The sequence below is a fragment of the Dasypus novemcinctus genome, chromosome 10, assembly GCF_030445035.2.
Source record: "Dasypus novemcinctus isolate mDasNov1 chromosome 10, mDasNov1.1.hap2, whole genome shotgun sequence".
Classification (NCBI taxonomy): Eukaryota; Metazoa; Chordata; class Mammalia; order Cingulata; family Dasypodidae; genus Dasypus; species Dasypus novemcinctus.
This window is the reverse complement of record NC_080682.1, coordinates 79033213-79048618: the sequence shown is the minus strand read 5'-3', so window position 1 is coordinate 79048618 and position 15406 is coordinate 79033213. Positions and strand designations below refer to the sequence as shown.

Sequence of the window (15406 nt, the reverse complement as noted above, 5' to 3'; positions counted from 1 at the left end):
ATGCCAGCTTCTCAGTAAGGCATGCTCTATCTCACTTAAAATTTCATTCCCTCACGTTCTTCATCTGCCTTACCCTAATTTAGTATACTTCATACTCTATAACTCTTTAAACATACTGTATGATTTATTTACTATGTTTATATTGTCCTTCCTCCACTAGAATATAACCTACATGAGAGCAGGGATTTTAAAATTCTGTGTTGTTCATTACTGTATCTCCAGCACCTAGGATAGGACCTAGCACGCAGTGACTACTGATACATATTGAATAAATGAATAGTGGTGAGACATAACGTTCAAGTACGTTACTACAACACAATGAACTAAGTGCTAATAACAGCACAGAGCTATGAATTGCAAAGTGCTGCTACTGAAAGCTGATAAATGATTGCCACATACTTTTCAACCTTTGCTCTGGCTGATTTCTCATTTGGAACGCCTCCCCTCACCATTCTTACACTATCCAAACCACATCAAATTTTTAGGGCCCATCCTTTATGAAGCTTTTCTCCACTCAGTGAGTTTTCTCTTTCTCTCTCTCCTTTAAACCACCAGAGCACATGCTTAGAAATTCTCATGGCACTTATTTAACACTACTTCAAACCCAAAAATCTTTATATTTTTGTTTTTCTGCCTTCCTGCTAAATTATAAACTCTTTAGGATCAGTGATTCATCTTCATCTTTTTCATCTTTGAACTCTCCACAGATTCTTATCCAGGGCCTTGCATAAAAGTATCAATAAATGCTTGATATATAAATAAGTTGTCAACTTGAGTTGCTTTAAAGAAGAGGAATTATTTTATTGTCGTTATGTGCATTACCTGAAAAGAATCTGAAAATACCACTTTCACTGGCTTTGCTAACTAGGGAGGGCTTCCTGAAATCTGGATTAAGATTAAAATCACTGCAGAGGGAAATGGATTTGGCCCAATGGATAGGGCATCCGCCTACCACATGGGAGGTCCACAGTTCAAACCCCGGGCCTCTGTGACCCGTGTAGAGCTGGCCCACGCGCAGTGCTGATGCGCGCAAGGAGTGCCGTGCCACACAGGGGTGTCCCCCGCATACGTGAGCCCCACGCGCAAGGAATGTACCCCGTAAGGAGAGCCGCCCAGCACGAAAGAAAGTGCAGCCTGCCCAGGAATGGTGCCGCACACACGGAGAGCTGACACAACAAGATGACACAACAAAAAGAAACACAGATTCCCGTACTGCTGATAAGGATAGAAGGGGTCACAGAAGAACACACAGCGAACGGACACAGAGAGCAGACAACTGGGCGGGGTGGGGAGATGGGGAGAGAAATATAAAAAAAAAATCACTGTAGAGGTTTACACATTCAGATGAATCTCCAAGGAACTGGTAATTCTGGGAGTGGTGCATTTCTATTTGAAAAGAATGTTCAAGACCTGAGGACTGGCTATCTTCTTTTTAAGAATTATGAAGGAGAACTGAATTCAAAGACTGTACAAAAGTAGGTGTCACTTGAAGTGACTGTCATTTCTCATATGCAATTTTAAAGACCAAGGCTTTTTTGTTTCTATTTTTGTAGGGACACATCTCCAAATTATAAGGTAAAACCATGGAAAAATTGGATTCTATTTACAAATAGGCTCTATAAACAACTTTCCACAACCCTACAGAAATACAGGAGGTAATGGTCTCCTTCCACCTCCAAAAAAGTATTGTATATTAACTATACTAATTTTGAGATTTTTAAAAAAATTTGGAAATACCTCTAAGATAATGGGAGATTTTTAAGGGTGTTTCACCACTAGGATAAATATCTAACATTGTATATTTAGTAATATTCAACTTAAGTCTAAGGCAGAGTATATTATATTTAGTAATATTCAACTTAAACCTAAAGCATAGTAAAGGAAACAATGTCTACTCTCCAAGGCATACATCCTTTGCGTTCTTGCTTCTTTTTCATCTGTCCATTTTGTACCTATTGCACAATTTATCTGTGTTCACTTTGTAGTCAAGAGCCCTTTACTATTTCCTCTTTGTTTGAAAAGCTATGATCACTTCATACAGTTGTACCAGCAGTATAACGAGTTACTCATGCCAGATTCTCATCCATTTAAGTAGATCTACCCATCACAAAATGACAGTCTGTCAGAGAATTTATAATTTAATTTAATCTATTATAAGAGACTTAGATGACTCCCTTTCTGAAAGGAATAATCATACTAAATACAGTTCATTTCAAAATTTATACATGAAAAACTTCATTTCCTATTCTGCAAGAAACCATTTCAAGTAATTGGTTGAAATTTTTTTTTCTAATTTGTAGCCCTAATAAGTCTGTTTTGTAATTAATAACCAAGAACAACTGAGTAGCAATATTTTGAGTTATTATTTCCATTACATATATGAGAAAAAGTTATGATTCAGAGAAATAAAGGTCAAGCTGTACTTGGCTGAAGAGGACTCAAACATACTCTCATGCCTTCTCATCTTCTAATTTTCCCTAGAATATTATGATACTTTGTACCAACATACAAAGTGAGATCAAATAAATTAAATGGAAATACTCAAGTCTTGGAGAAACAAAATCTAAGAATTACGTATTTCCTTATCTAAATAAGCCCAGCTTCCCTTTAGCACCCCTTTTCATCCCCTTGCCCCTCTCTGCCACACACATCCTTATTTAACAGAGCCCAATTCTCATCCGGGGGCTTTCACTTGCGTTTTCTCTTTTAATCCTCATTGCAAACGTCCAAACCCATCCTTCCTCAAATGCAAGCGTCAGAGAACTTATTAACAATTAACTAGGTCCTAGAATTCAGAGTGCCAGGTTTTTCCGCCAAGTGTAAATTGGAATCTAACCTACGTTTGCTGCGTGAAACCTGAGAAATCTGGGGTCTGGGACTGGGGCTCGCCCGCCGCTGACGGCAGGCGGCGGTCAGCGTCGGGCCGCGCAGCCCACACACGATCCCACGAGGCTGCGGGCTCTGCCCGCGGGCCACATGGCGCAGGCGCAGAAGCAAAAGCTCGGCGCCCCGCGAGGCCTACGCGAGCGTTTCTGCTCTTTCGTGGCGCGGAAGTCGGGCCTGGGTCTCCGTAGGGCGTCCGCCCGGAATGGGGCACCCGGCTGAGGCGGCGCTCCCCCGTCAAAGGAACTGCGTGGAAGGGAATCTCGCTCCCAGACCCAGGAAACGGTTTCCCTCAAAAGCCGGAAGGCACAGCCAGAGAGGCCCCGGCAAATCGGGCCCAGGAGTGGCCGTAAGTCCCGCCAGGAGGAAGGCCGGGCGGTGGCCCTTTCTGCCCGGGACCCCTCGGAGTTGTACCTCGCCATACACTTGGCTCTGCTTTCTCATGTAGACATGGGGAAGCTCGGCAGAGGCGGCCAGAGAGTAGATGTTGCCGATAAAGGGCAACCCCAGTGGTCCCGGGGGGAAGCCCGTCGGCCGCCTCTGCTTCAGCAGCTGGCGGACCCCTAGCGCCAGGAGCAGCAGGAAAAGGGCGCCGCCGAGCGCCGCCTCGGCTTCCCGTTCCCACATCGCCCGGGGCTCTGGCCCGCGAACCCCGCCGCCGTCCCTGCGCCGGCGCTGCCGCACTCCCATTGGCCGGGTGTCCTGAGGTCCCGCCCTAGCTCCGCGGCTTTGCTGGGCTCAGAGTCCGCGTGGCGGGAGGAGGTGTGACTCTTTGAATCTGGACGCGGCCCTAGGCGAGCACCAGCCTCACAGGGCGCCGAGCTTGCTGGCCCTTTTCCAGGGTATTGACATCTGGGAGCTGACGTGTCGGCACAGCCTCACGCACTGGGCTAAGGGAATCTTGTTTTCTTGGAATCAGACCTTTTTTTTAAGATGCACTTTAGGTACCGGGACGGCTTATATAAGATTAGAAAAATTGGAGAGATTATCATCACACCCTTTAGCTGAACCCGATGATTTTCAGAATCTGCGTTAGAAAATTGACCTATCAGTATAAAAGAAAAGAATATTACTATTTTGTCCTGTTTTACTCATCTGTTTTTCTCCCGTTAGTAGTCATTTTTAGTGTGATCCTTTAAGAATTGTAAGGATTAAGCAATATTTATGTGATTAATCCAGGTTACCTACATTTTCACCCTTCTCAGATTCTTCAAAACTGCTTACTTATTTATTGGTAATCTCAGAGGACGTCTGTCTTTAGTTGCTCAAGGAAGACACTTGGTAGTCCAGCTTTCTATCTCTACTGTGTAGAATTAAACAACTGATTCCCCACTATTCTTGCTATTTCTTTTCCTATACCTATTTTATATTGGACGATTCCATGTAACACAGGATCTACAAGGTGTAGGTCCCTTATAACAGCTGCCCTTTAATTGTCATTCAGCTTTGGCAAGAGTTTTATGCTCTCCGTTAGTATTAGGCTCATTCATACAACAAATACTTATTAAATGCCTACCATGTACCAGTGTCCTGGGTAATGGAGATACACAGGTGATTAAGAGAAACAAAGTCCCTACTCTCCGAGCTTGCTTCTTGTAAGAGGGGTCAGGCAATACATAAATAAAATAATTTTATATGATTATAAGCAAATGAAAATTAAAATGTAGAAAATCCCTGGAAAATGGGGGAGGTTCTTTAGTAGGTGAGGATTTTCAAGGAAGTCTCAGTAAGAAGATGACATTTAAGCTGAGATCAAATATAAGGGATATATTAGTTTCCAATTGCTACTATAACAGATGACCATGAACTTAACAACTTTAAACAACACGTTTATTAATCTTCCAGTTCTGGAGGTCGGAAATCTAAAATGGGTCTCACTGGACTAAAAGCAAGGTGTTGATAAGGCTGCGTTCCTTCTGGAGCAGCCAGGAGAGAATCCATTCCCTTGCCTTTTTTCAACTTCTAGACATTGTGCACCTCTATTCCTTGTTCATAGTCCTCTTCCTCCAAGTTCAAAGCCAGCAATGTCTGACCAAGTTTTTCTGATGCTGCCATCTCTGGTGTTCTCTCTCTTCTGCCTCCCTCTTGCACTTGTAAAGACACTTGAGATTATACTAAACCCAACTGGAAAATCCAAGATAATCTCTCCATCTCAAGATCATCTGATTGATAACCTTAATTCCATCTGCTACCTTAATTCCCCTTGACCATGAATCCTAACATATTTACAGGTTCTGGGGATTAGGATTTGGCCAGCTTGGCAGGGGTTGGGGACTGGGTGAGCATGGTGTGGTAGGGATATTATTCAATTTACTACTGAAAAGAACCGTGAAGAAGATCTGGGGTACAATATTCCAAATAGAAGAAGGGTAAAGGACCCATATACTCAGCAAACCCTGTCCTCTGAAAGTGTTTCCAGTCTCTCACTCGCTACATTTTCAATGCAAGAGTACTGGAGATGAGGTCAGCTTTAGAGTTTTACTGTTTTACTGTTTCGAGCTTACTTTCTGGGCTGTGGATATCCTCAGGATCAAAAGTTATCCCCACAAGGTATCTTTTCTGCCGATTATCTACCCACTGCCTTTATAAATGCCTAATATGTTATCTTTAGGGATTCCTTAAAACTCTTATTAATCAAAATTCCTTTATTAAAATGGAAAAACAGTTGTGAGAGATCATTGCTAAACATACTCCCATTACAAGAAACCAGTGGAGATGATCCAAGATGATATTGAGATTGCGGGTGGTTTACCGTGAGGCTGAGGCTCCAGGATTGGGGAGTATCATCACCTGGAATGCCTGAGGTCAGCCCTCTTTTCTCCAACATGGTCAGGCTTGCAGTGTCTGCTGTGGCCACAGCTGTCATGCAGTACAGGTATTCAGTTTGTGAGCAGCCCCCCTCCCATCATTTATTTTCAAAAAGGATTAATTCCATTCCAAAAATAACTTCCAATTCACGTAAATGAAGGAGCATTCCTTCTTTGGCTTTCTTCCCCTGGCCACATTAACTGGAGTGCTCAGTTGAGTTCCCTGGCTGAGGCCCCAGTCTGACTGACACCCCTGCCACCTCTTGGGGGCTTAGTAGTAGAGTATGGGGGAATAACTAAAAGTATTTCAGAACACAGGGTCTTCTCTGTCACCATTTATCATGTTCTCTCAGGTCTCAGTGAAGAGGAATCGCTGTGTTCCCCCTCCCTGCCCTTGCTATTTGAGTGAAAGAAAATGATCAGTAACCTTTGTCTATGGCCTTTATCATGCCAGGACTCTTGGTGGACCAGGAAGTAAACGATCTCACTGTTTCATGTCAGGGATCCAGTCTTCTATATGCGGGGTGGAATGGGTGCCTGGAGAAATGTGACTATCCTGTCAAGGACGCTGACATTTCTGTGTGCAGAATGGTAAGGATTCCAATAGAGAATGGTGTTGTTGAGTTCAAGCATAGTGTCTTTCTTGCCTTTGGGACCCATTCCTCCAGACCATCCTGAGGGGCAGTGTTGGGTAAGAATATCCCAAGAGCTCCCTGCCACTTCTTAGACAGCTGAGGACTCTGCTTGTGCCCTGAGTGTTCTACCCACAGTGTTCCCCCCAGCATAGATGGATGCAACCAGCAAAATAAAAAATTAGTAATACTCATCCTATTTAATATTTTGTTGTCTCTTTCATCATGGATTTTTGCATCAAAATTAATTTCTTAAAGGTGGCATTAAGATATTATTTACCTTGATTGCTGGGCTTTGTGGGTGCCTCCTTAAATTTTGCACCCAAGGTGAATGCCTCACTCACCTCACCCTGGGAGTCAGGAGACCCAAATGATGGTTTTGATTACAGGGTGGTATATAGGAACTGGATTTGTGCATTTGGATTTTTGTGATGCTCCTGGGAGCCAGGCACTGAGGTGGAGCTAGAAGACCAGTGGGATCTGAAGGGCCTTATGGAGGTCTCCCTTTAACCATTAAAAACAAGTACTCTCTGCCTCTGGTTGCCGGAAGTTCAACCTTTACAAATTAATTTTAATGACTACAGAGGGAATACCCTCTGTAGGAAAAGGTTAAGTTTAATTTTCACAATGGGGAAGCCAGAGCCGGCTCTGCTGTTTGAGAAGAGAGGGAAAGGTGTTCTAGTGGCTTTGGAGTGCCAAGAATTTGAAAAGTGATGCCAAAGCAAGAAGGGCCAATGGTGAGAAGTGGGGGTGGGGCCAATAGTGAAAGCGGTGCCAAATTTGAAAAGCATGCCAGGAATGAAAGCTGCGCAGCCCGCCCAGCCTGCCGGAGCATAGAGAGTGACAGAGCAGCAACCAAGAGCAAGAACCACATAACTTAGTTAGACGACTTGGATAGGCTGTAACCCCTGAAGTACCCAATCAATGGGGGACAGGGGAGGGACTTATGTGTTAGGTTTAGGTTATAAACATCACTGTTTCTTGCTGTTTGGCACCCCGGCCATTTTATCCATGTCGTGCACCTGTTCTTGCAAGATGGTTAATAAGATTCTTTTCTCCTCCACAATCAGGTGAGCTTTTGTTCTCTTACAGGTACAGCCTTCTTTCTAACACCTCAAACAGGTTGAGTTGGAAAATGCAAGCCCTACAGGCAAGAGGGTATAACAATGGGGAATTCCTAACATGGTACTTATATGTGAATAAATTTATCAGGTGTTTTCTTTGAGAGCAAGACAGAATGGGAAACATGGTGACACTGATTTGTTGGGGGTAATAGCATGGTGATGATGATGGTGGTGGGTATGGAGATTTCAGAAAGAGATGAAAAAAGGAAAAGGAGGACTTCAATGAGAAACTTCTTCACATTTTTTCCCAAGGAGTAGATCCATTTAGAGAACTATAATTTTCCCCAAAATCATTTCCACCATTTCCTGGGGATTCCCAGCCAACCAATCCTGTGCCACTAACTCCCCTCACCCCACGCCCAGGCCTGTCTTGCCTTCACCTGACATCTTCTATTTCTTTCCTTGTACTAATATTTAAATAGAATAGAAACTGAATCGTGGGTAAATTAAGTTACCATCTTCCTGAAGACCTTCTCCCAAATGTGGTAACTGACAATCAGAGGAGGTTTAATGCCCTGTCCACTGTTGTACAATATAGCACCAGTGGAACCAAAATTCTGGGTTCTAAACTTGTCCCATGTGTGCCTTTAGTCATTTACTACAAACTTAATGAGCACCTTCTAGGTGCTGTGGGTATAATGGTGAGCAAAACCAGACATGGTCCCTGCTTTTCTGGCATTTACAGTTTATTGGCAGATGCAAACATTAATCAAATAATTGCAAGCAGGTGTTTTATTACAATTGAGCTTCCTGAAGTAAAGAAACACTGTTCTGTAAACATGTAGTATCCAGGAAATGCAATTAGTCAGTGATTGCAGTCTGGAATGCAAAACCAGTTTACACCCAAGGACTTGTCTTCCTGTTACTGTTCACTGAAAAGTGTAACTGAGATTTATCTTTAGCAACTATTCTTATATGTGACATTTGAGTGCCAGAGTCAGAAAAAAGAAAGTAGAGGTCGGAAAAATACATTTTTTAAGGCGTGTGGACATCACTCAGAAAACCACTTAAGTCCTAATTTGAGACCATCTTACTTTTGCTTTGTAAATGATTTTCATGAACACTACTATATTGTTCTTCTGAAAACAATAAATTTGAAGAGCAAAGTAAGCAGTAATGGAGTCATTACTAGAAATATCTGTATCAATAATGCCAGAAATTATACCTTACAGTCAGATAATGAAATAGGAAACACTAATTATAAAATACAGATTAAGAAACTAAAAAGCACAGTAGTCTGGGATCATTTTGACTAGAGATCAATCCCACACATCTCAAAGCCTGTCTGAGGGCATTACTGTAGGACAGCAAAAACATTAATTTATGTTCTCCTTAGATAAACATGCTCATCAATCTTAAAATTTATTTTAAGAGCATTCTATTCTAACTTAAAAGTGCATGGGAAGTTTGTATTTTTTGGAAGATTTAGCTAAATTTTTAAAACAAAGAAAAAAACCCCTAGCATTTGAAGGATTATATAAAAAATGTCCTTTGTGAACCCCTAATTCTCTGACAGTGTTGATGAAGGAAACCTCTATTGATGAGTGCTATCAGAGAAAACAAGAAAAGAGTCATCTGGCCTTTGCCTGCGAGCCAAAAAAAAAAATAGTTTTAATCATCATGGAATGTAACCTGAGCAATTCTTTGATGTCATCTGTGAAGTTTGTCCAGTTCTCAGAGTGACCAACCAGAACTTGGGCCATCATATTCAGCTCATTTTCTCCTAACAACATTAGAAATATCTTTAGAGGGGACATTTTCAGGTGACTGGTGATACAGATTTATTTCTCTGGGGGTTGTGGAGATGAGTGTTTTGAATGGGTAGCAGGTTGTTGAGAATTGTCTGGGCCTTCTGCCCCAGGAGAGGGAAGCCTGTAGTGAGACTTCCCCCAGGAATACCTGGCTTCCTCCTTTATGCCTATCTCCACATCCATACCCCCCCCCACCCCACAGGCCAGCTCTAGACTACCTCCCCTGGGAAGCCTTATCCAAATGCTCTGGCCAAAACTGGTCTCCACCTCCAACATTTATACTCTTTATAACTCAGCTCAACATTCATCCTGCAGTGCCTTCTCTTCTTCTTTAATCATTTCATGAGAATGACTCTAGACTTCTTGAGGGTAGGATCCCTGGCTTATTCCCAACACCCTAAAACATGGTAAGGCACACCATGGGCCCTAAATCCTTGCTGAATGATTGCCTGGGCTACCTGGCTCCTCTGTCCAGACTCCTTCTTCAAGGGTGCTCTGGGAAGAGTGTTTCAGAGCCAATTTGCAGGCTCCCTCAGAAGATGTGTTGTGCCTCTAGGTGAACTCATCATCACACAACCCTGTTTGGGAATCTTTTGTTTATGGCTTGCAGCATAGGAATTTGCTTTCAGAAAGCAAGGGCCCAGGCACAAAAGCGGACCTGTTTCAAAAAAGCAGAATTAGCTCTATTGATTTATGCTTTGAAGGTCACAATGCTCCTCTCCTCCTTCTATCTGTCCTAAGAATCACTCACTGCTCCTACCTGGAGGATGGAGCAGTATTTTCCCAGTAATGCCTAACACTGGAATGACACATCCTTGTAACTCTGGGTTGACCTTGGCTATACTTTTAGAAGGTAAAGAGTGATATGGTATTATAGAAAAGTACTGCAGGGTTAACATGGCACAAAGTTTACAGCACCTTTATAGAATTTCAGAAGTGGGATGAAAATTAGGATGCATTCAATCCAAAAGCTACATTTTTCAGATGTGGAAGCTGAGGTCCTGAATGGACAAACTATTTACTCAAGGTCAAACAGAGTTGGGGGCAGAAACAAGTCACAAGTCACAAACACTCTGATTCCTGGGACTGTACTCTTTCTGTTGTCTGATTCTGCCTCAAATGTGTGAGAGTAAGCATAAACCTGAAATTTGATAATATGAGGAACTCCAGTCCATAGCCAGTTTGCAGATGTGTGAGTTCTGATTCAAGCAAAGAAGATTGATTTAAACAGATTTATCAACACAGAAATGAGTTGAGAAATTTTCTGCTGGTACAAATTTTCTTTTCTCTTTTTAGGAAAAATTTAGTAAATTTTAGGATTTACCTGGAAATAAATGAACAAATACATAATTTCCTGCAGCAAAACTGGAAATTTCCCACATGCTAGTTTCTTTGGGTAATTTATATACTGTCAGTGTGCCTTTCATTACAAATGGTTTGACCAAGCAGAAGGATCTAGCTACATATATTTATTTTAACATATCCATTGTCCTAGAGAAACAGGGGTCTTATCAAATGCAGCAGAAATATGAGAAGTCTGCATATTAACGTACTTTAATAAAAAGGCCATATTGGAAGTGTAGAAATTTGGTATGTAGATTAGACAAATTGGAAATATAATTACTGAATTCAAGTTTAATAATTCATAGAACATAACCATTTTTGGTATAAATTTTTGCTTTGGGCACTTTTCAACATAGTTATGTGATGATATCTTTAGGACAAAATCTTACAATTAAGTTTACAGTCAAACATTCAAAATTCCCCAGTGTTTTCTTTGGTACAGCTATATAGTGTTATAATGAACAAAGTCCTTCATACAGGATTTCCCATTTTTTAGGTAATTTTTCTGATGTAGATTCCTGTATTAGAATTATTAGGTCACTGCTGATCATTAGTCAGAATTCGTATCTGGGAATCCTGCTAACTGAGATTTTAGCCTGCCCCTCCTCCCAAAAATAAAGACAAGTACCATCATTGTTTCTGATAATATACTAATATACAGCTGGTTAGCAACCATTTCATTTTCTTTGTATTAATATTTTCTCTCTCAATAGGCCCTTTGATGGAAGGTTTTTGGCTCTCTTCTTCAAAAGGTATAATCTCTGTACAGTTTGGAACACTTCAATTAATTAGATATCTTCAAATCCTGCCAAGATGGAGAAAGGGCCAGGGTTAAAAAAAAATAATGTCTTGCTTGCACATGGATTGATCCAAAAGTTGTATTTTAACCTAAGCTCTGAAATACGGTATTTCAATAGCTGCTATCCTCAGGGAAATGAGAACTTCAAAAAAAAAAAAAGCATTTTGGCTATGTGATATACCATTCAATTTCAGAACTTAATAATAACTTCTTAGCTATGAATCTAGTAATAGCCTAGAGTTTACATACAAATTTAAAATAAAATTAAAACCACTCACTTTGTCTCTAAGATTTTGTGTGATGGTGTGTGAGTGGGTGTATGTGTGTGTGCATATCATGATTACCCCAAAGAGTACATATCATATGATTCCATTTATATGAAATTCTGGAATTGGCTGAAGTACACTATGATTTAAAAACAGAATAGGAGCCCCTCAGCACTTGTCCTCCCATTCTGAGCATAGACAGGTTGGTCCTTGCTTTGTCCCCCATTTCCTCCTGGGCCCCTGACATCAGTGTTTTCTTACGCAGGGCTTGAGTCTATAACAGATATAGCAAGTGCCTTTGAGGATGGCAAGTTACACAAAGGAATGAAATGGATCAAGAAGGAATTATGCCACCCACCCCTCAAAAAAAAAAACTGAGACCAGTGCTTGCCTCTGGGGTGGAAGGGCATGTATTGGGGACAGGGTTTGATGGAAAAGGGCATGAGGTAACTTTCTGCTGTAATGGTAACACCAAGCATCTTGATTCAAGTTGGTGTTTCGTAGGTGTAGCTGTTTGTCAAAATTCATCAAATGGCATATTTAAGTTTTAGGCTTTTCATTGTGTATAAATTTTACCTAAAAGAGAACAGTAGGCAAATATTGAACTCTAATGATTTGCATCCAGAAGTGTTTAGGGGTGAAAGTACTGTTGTACAACTTATTTTTAGATATGTTATAAAATGATATGTATTGCTGGATGGAGAGAGGGATGGATAGATATCTACATATGTAGTAAAGCAAATATAGCAAAATTTTCATTGGAGAATCTAGGTGGTAAGTACATGGGTATTCACTGTACAATTCTTTCAATTTTTCAATATGTTTAAATTTTTTTCTTAGTGATGTTGAATAAAATAACTTTAAAGTACTATTTTCTCGTAAGTAAGCAAAGATATATAAAATAATATACAATAATGACCATGATGCTGAGAAACAGGTACTCTCTTGTTCTTGGGTGGATAAGTTGGTGTAATTTTGGAAGGAAAGCAACTTAGCAATTTGCTTCAAAAGTCCTAAAAATGGTCTCTCTCATCTAATAATTTTACATATGAAAATTTACACCAAAGAAATTATCTCAAACGTAGAAAACCCTGTATGAAGGAAGATGTTCATTATAACATCTATGTAACAGTAAGTTAGAAATCTATTCAACAGTAAATCAATAGATAAATTTGCTTGTAATACCCTTGTTTCCACAGAAAATTTGAGTTGGCTGGTAATAAAATTATGTACAATTAAATAGTAAACTAAATATAAAAATAATGACTGATGAAGAAAATGAATCTTTAACTAAAACATATACATCTGTTTATGCAAAATATAGTTCAAAAGGTAGTTATGAAGACCATGCAGTTTTCACTGCAAATGTCTGTGATATGTTAGGTGAAAAGCAGACAACAGATGTGTATGTATACTATAATTACAGGTATGCATAAGACTCACCTGTCTGAGGCTCTTTGTAGCAGGGTGCTGTGTTGCACCATCCAGATTTTGCTTTCAGGATCCTTGGAGGATTCTACTCCCTGAAGCATTGGTTGCTGATGGTTCTTAGATGAGTCACTTTGGAAATTGCCATCAGCCAGGAGGGTTGCCTTGGTTGAGGTCCGTTCCCTCTCTAGGAATAACTCTCATTGGATGTATCATTGAGGGCAGGACTGGCTACATAATTTGCAGGGCCTAATGCAAAAAAACATGGAGCCCCTTGTTCAAAAGTTTTAAGAATTTCAAGATGAGGACAGCATAGCATCAAACCAAGCATGGAGCTCTTCTGTGTGTGAGGCCCTGTGTGATTTGTACAAATTGTATGACAATGACATTGATTCTATTCCACAGAGTTTTAAAGGCCCAAGCTTGAAGGTGGAACAACTCTGAAGTGCTAGCCCAGCTCTAGAACTCCCTGGAGGATAGGTTTTCTTTCTTCCCCCTTCTCCCCAGCCCCATTTCCTTCAGTCTCCCAAAGGTGCTGATCCCAAGGGCACTCCCTGATCGACTTTCTGCACATAAATCTCCAATTCAGAGTCTGCTTTCCAGGGAACCTGACATAATACACCATTGTTAAAGAAACAAATGAGAATAAAAATCAAGAAGGAAATTCAATAATCTTATAAGAATAACATTTCTCTTCCTTTTTGAATTTTAGTAATATATTTACATACAATTATAATAAAAATAATTTCCAATTAAAAAATAAGAGTTCTACTCCTGCTTAGGATGTAGAAAGCAAGAAAAGAATGTCACTCCCACCTACACAATGAGAGAAAGCTGAATAATCTACAAAATCATAATTTTTGAGCCTACTAGAGAGCTGAAGTCACAGGTGACTAGTTGCAATGAATTTCAAGGGTGAGGAGCCCCCCAAAGAGATATGGATCACACGAATTGTTTTACCTTTAGCTAACAGTGAGAAGGTGCGGCACTCATAAAAACTGGCAAGCGGGACTGGGGCTAAGGTGAGGCAAGTGAGGCACCCTTTCGTGCAAAATTTAAGGGGTGGGGCAAAAAACTCAGACATCAAGACAAACAATATTTCAATGCAATATTTTAAAAAATAAAAATTAGTGCAAACATCCACGATGAACAAAATATCAGCATTTTAAATGAAGACCTTCCTCTTCTCAGTTCTTCTAATTAGCATCACTGCCCTGATGAGAGCCTGCAACATGTCCACCTGCCTGACCCACTGCCTGGCTGGTTTGCTGAGCAGATTGGGGGACATGGTGAAGAGCACCTCGGTGCCCACCAGTGTGGGCTTCAAGGCCTTAGGCTGGGGCTGCAGACACCTTCAAGCCTAAGCGGTTGGACAAGTTCAGGAAGGAAGTGACTTGTCTCCTAGTTACAGAGGAGGGACACATAAAACAGGCGAGAGGCCTGTCTTTGAGCCCCACTGGACACAGGGCTATGTCTTGTGTGGGGAAGGGATGGGCAAGGCTGGCTTTCTTTTGTGGTTCTGAATTCATCTCTCCAAGACATGTAAGTGATTCTAACTTGAAATACAGATCATTTAAAAATAACAGATTATTCAAGCTGTAGAACATGATCCTTGATCACACAGTTCATCCTTTTCTTCCAAATACTAAAGAGGATGGTTGTAGAAAAACTGAACTTGCCACCTCTTTTGATTTATAAGGAAAGCAGTATAAATTAGAAAACTTTCTGTGGAAAATATATACAGGGTATTCTTTTTGATATGGAAAAGGAAATTCTTGATCTAAAGCTATATGAAAAATAATCTAAATTAATTTTCTTCTGTGCATCCCATTTTTAAAATAAATAAACTTTTTATTTTGGAATTTTAGATTTACTTTAGATTTACAGAAAAGTTGCAAAGATAGTAGAGAATTTCTGTATATCTGTCACCCACACCTAAACATGATACATTAGTTAAAATTAAGAGGTTAATGTTGGTTTATCACTATTAAATGAAATCTTTATATTTGAATTTTACCAGTTTTTTTCACTAATGTCCCTTTTTTCTGTCCCAAGATCCAAGATCCCATCCAGGACACCACATTGCACTTAGTTATCATGTCTCCTTAGTCTCCTCTGTCTGTGTTAGTTTCTCAGTCTTTCCTTTAAAAAAAAAATGACTTTGAGTGTTTTGAAAAGTGCTGGAAGGTATTTTGTAGAATGTCCCTCAATTTTGATTTGTCAGATGTTTTCCTCCTGATTAGATTGGGGCTTTGGATTTTGGGAAATAAGATCACAGAAGTGAAGTGCCGTTCTCATTCAGTCATATGGGGATGCATGCTATCAACATGATTTACTACAGGTTAGATTAACCTCGACCACCTGGTGTGGCA

The 15406-nt window shown here is 40.5% G+C and overlaps 1 protein-coding gene across 2 annotated transcripts in view; it reads right to left on the bottom strand.

The window, feature by feature from the left end:
- The window catches only part of CYP2R1 (cytochrome P450 family 2 subfamily R member 1), a 36082-nt gene extending 32500 nt beyond the window's left edge, over positions 1-3582 (bottom strand). For both annotated transcript variants that reach the window (XM_004472517.4, XM_004472518.4), the window contains exon 1: positions 3298-3582. In XM_004472517.4, coding sequence (XP_004472574.3) covers positions 3298-3573 — 276 coding nt within the window. In that variant the 5' untranslated portion in view covers positions 3574-3582. The remainder of the gene's footprint in view (positions 1-3297) is intronic.
- Positions 3583-15406: the final 11824 nt, after the last annotated feature.